Genomic DNA, 4,072 nt, shown 5'->3' with positions numbered 1-4,072 from the left:
TATATATATATAATATGTAAATTTATTTAGATACAACAATGTTTTTACAACCAGTAATATATTATATAAATATTATATATTTAATATTTATTTGTTTCTGTACATATTATATCAAGGAGCAGTTATATTATGACTGCTCTGTGATACATATAAATAAAGAGTATTTATCCATGAAAATCAAGATAGCTCACCAACTTGACAGAGACTACCAGTGAAACAAGGAGGACAATCACAAGTATAAAGAATACAGTTATCAGCATCAGCAACACAGGTTCCTCCATTTACACATTTGCTGTGCATACAGATATCAACCAATTCTAGCAGAAATGAACATTAACCAAATATGAAATAGAAAACAAATAATTGTATTTAAGGGCTATATTATAAGACAGTGTATTTTTTAACAACAACGCAAGGAAACAAGCAAAAGAAAGTTATCAGAATTAAGTGGTAAAGTAATAGATAAGCAAAAATTATTAATATTTTGAGAAATGTTTTTATCATACTTGATATAGTTGGTTGTTTCTGAATTTACCTGTTTCACAGTATTGACCGTAGTAACATGGAGGACACATACAGAGGTAGTTAGAACAGGTATCTGGTACTTCAAGAGCAACACACGTAGCATTACTATGACAACTATGATTATCACAAGCACTCACACCTAAGAATGGGAATGAATGATTGTATATTAAAGTATTGGAATTTAGCAGCTGAAATAATGAGTAAGCAATCCACCAAAAGATTTATTTCGACTTAAGGCCAAATAAAAAAAAAATATTGTGTTGGCCACGCCCGACCAACCCAAAATGTTCGAAATTGAGTCAGCATTTTAATGTTTTTTTTAAAAGGGCCGGAATAGGCCTATCTTGCGACAGTAGGCGATGCGACAGTGTTAAGCGATCGTTTTGCTCTCCAATATAGATTTAAGAATGGTATTTGTTGTATTTTTGTGTATTTTCTACTTTGTAGGCATAAACAATTTTTGGTCAAAAAAAAAAAAATAAAATAAAAAAGTTGACCTACCGACCTACCCACCCATTTTTTGAATTTTTCCAAAACATGGCCAACACAAGATTTTCTTTTTATTAGTTTAATTAACCATGATATCACTTTACTCATAGGCCTACAATTATACCATACCACGGAAATATGCTTACATTAATTTTCTTTAAGAAACGAAAACACATAGGCCTACCAGGATTGAAAGATTTTAGGAAGAATAAAATACAATTTACGATTGTAATAATACAACAGTAATTTCAGTGACATTTTGCCTTTCTTTAAAAGATGGTTTGCTTGATTGACATGTGGTTTCTGGGTGTTATTAAGAATATCTTCTGCTAAAAGGATGGTGTATGGGACGCTTGGTCAAAATCAATTTTCCAGTTTCTTCTGAGTAAGGCACAAACAAGGAAGCATTTTCATTCACCAAAGGTAATAAAGCAAACACAAACTAAGCCTACCACTACTTACGTGTACCATACTGCATTTATGCATTGGAAATGATTATTTTATGAAATATTTGTTATATATTAGGTTGTGGTTTAAAATGCTTACAATGAAACCTATCATACACAAACCTATTTCACAGTTGGTTCCAGAAAAACAAGCTGGGCACGAACATGAGTGAGATGAAACACGATCATTACATACACCTCCATTCAGACAAGGGTTTGATGCGCAAGCGCTCACTGAAATCAAGCAAATGAAATACCCAGTGCTCAAAATTCAAGCACTGTTTATAATTATTTGAACATTTGATATTGTAATCCCAGCACAGCACTTTAATTTAAGAAGCAGAATATTTAAAAAAACATTAAGAAGTCGTCCTTAACACAATAAAGTAATTAAATAATAAAATCAATAAACCAAAATAAACCAATTTAATAAATAGTTGCATCAAACTGTTAGCAATATTGACTTTAAAATAACTTTCATATTTACATTGACATGCTGTTTCACAGTCTGCAAGGGTTTGAAAGTTGTTTTCATTTCCTTCACAATGGTATGCAAATACTTCACAATTAGCGGATGTACTGTTGTAGTAAAAACGCAGCACTGGCAATTGTGGGCATGTTCCAGCCACCAAAGGCAAAGAACAGACAACTGAAAGATGATAGTTTGGGTAAAGAAAACGTGTTTATTACTCATAAACTGTGTTAGAATCTCATTTCAGAAAGGTCGGTAAACTCACACCAGCGGTGGTGCCAGAAATTTTCCGACAAGTAGCCCGACGTGTCCAACGGAGGGGTCCGAACCAAAGGGCCGACGAAGCCTCAGTCGACAGCCCGCTATAAAAAAAAAAATCCCTTGTAATGTTCACGAGGAGGGTTTCTATGGCTTAGCATGGTCCAAAATGTGATTTTGGACCACAATATTAGCGTTAATTAGATAAGCAAATTATTATTTTTTATACTTTTGATCCGACGACCTAGGCATTCGTCGGACGACAGGGGTTCGGGCTAGTCCGATGGGGAAAATGATCTCCCTGATTCCCCCCAGACCCCACCACTGACTCACACTTATGTCAAAATGTTGAGTCAGAATATGTTTACAATAGTTCATAATAATAAACACAATATTAAAAAAATGACCTCATGATGATGATGAATATAAAAATATATATTACTTTCAGTAATAATAATATTATTAATAATAATAAAAATAATAATAATAGTAATAATAATGTTAATTTAGTGCAAAATGTTGGAGCTTTGATGCGCTTAACATTCAGTATTTCAATAGAAATTAACCCCTCACTGAAAAATCACAACCCCAGACCCCTCCCCCACAAAAGAAGAAAAAAAAGTAGTGTTTGTTACTCATAAACTGTGTTAGCATCCTATCAGAATCATGTGTCAAAAATGTTTCAAATATTGAATAATACAATATTAATAAATTACCTTCTTCACAATGTTTGCCTGTGTATCCTGAAGGACAATTGCAGACGAAACCAGAACAGGTAACAGTAGATGCAACACAGTAGCCTCCATTTTTACATGGAGAATTAGAACATCCATCAAAAGCTTTGATTATTTTAATGAAAAATTTATGAAAATAATGGTAAAATTATGTAAACCACATTAGATATGTAAAGCATATAAAATTCCAATATCTGTAATTCACAAAATACATAAAAGCTAAATTATTTGTATGAAAAAGAGAGAGACAAGTGGTCTAATCATACAGGCCTCTGTGGTCTAAACAGTATGACGCTCACCGAAATAGCGAGGGATTGCGGATTCGATTCCCCCCGAGACATCTTTCTCATACAACTATAATAAAGAACTTTCGTTGATAGATTATGGTTGATAGGATTTGTAACATGATGTTCGTCTATATTTGAGCACTATATTAATATTATTAAATTATTAATATTATTTTTATCTATTTGATTTACACATTTTTTTGTGTTCCCAATACTAAGCAGCAAATTTATTTAAATATTATTTCCCATGATTAAAAATTCACTCCATTATGTGCGAGCTCTCAAATTGTATGGAAATGAGAGAGAAAAATGGTCCAGTGGCGGCTATAGGATATATTTTCTGGGGGTGAGGGGAAGGCCTAAGTTGTTTTACAGGGGGACTTGAGCTCGTAGGCTCGAGCTGGTGGAAGGGGCTGAGAGGGGTTCCTCTCCCAAATGAGATTTTTTTAAAGAATAGCAACCTCTGGATGGCTGGAAATGGCACTCTCAGACTGTGACAGGGCTTGGTGTGGGCCTATTTTTATGTTTTATGGTCTGACTGCCTGACGAGCTCTGTCCGGGCTTGACTTAAGCCCCCTGTCTCCCCACTGGTGCCGCCACTGTACTGGTCCTAGATCCGTAATGATATCGTAAGGGCCTCTGTGGTCGAAACAGTATGACGCTAGCTGAAACAGCGAGAGATTGCGGGTTCGATTCCCACCAGAGACATTTTTTCATACAAATATATTTTAATAAGGCGTCTGCATAGACTACAAAAGGTCCAGGTTTGAATCCCGGTTAAGGCACCTATTTTTTCACACTCACAGATTCCTCTTCTTTAACGTTCAAAATTGGTTTATTATAGCATTACCGCAATACTAT

At 34.5% G+C, this 4,072-nt stretch overlaps 1 protein-coding gene across 1 annotated transcript in view; it reads right to left on the bottom strand.

Moving 5' to 3' along the window:
* Positions 1–191: 191 nt before the first annotated feature.
* Positions 192–4,072, bottom strand: part of LOC117103753 (neurogenic locus notch homolog protein 2-like) — a gene marked incomplete at its 3' end in the record, with an annotated part of 81,546 nt that continues 77,665 nt past the window's right edge. The window contains 5 exon segments of the mRNA XM_033244363.1: positions 192–317; positions 536–664; positions 1,584–1,694; positions 1,948–2,109; positions 2,907–3,029. Coding sequence (XP_033100254.1) covers positions 192–317; positions 536–664; positions 1,584–1,694; positions 1,948–2,109; positions 2,907–3,029 — 651 coding nt within the window.

This window comes from Anneissia japonica, unplaced genomic scaffold (assembly GCF_011630105.1).
Source record: "Anneissia japonica isolate Jap-2015-1 unplaced genomic scaffold, ASM1163010v1 scaffold287925_len434832_cov202, whole genome shotgun sequence".
Lineage (NCBI taxonomy): Eukaryota > Metazoa > Echinodermata > Crinoidea > Comatulida > Comatulidae > Anneissia > Anneissia japonica.
The sequence above is the reverse complement of the archived record's forward strand: the minus strand, read 5'-3'. Positions and strand labels throughout refer to the sequence as shown.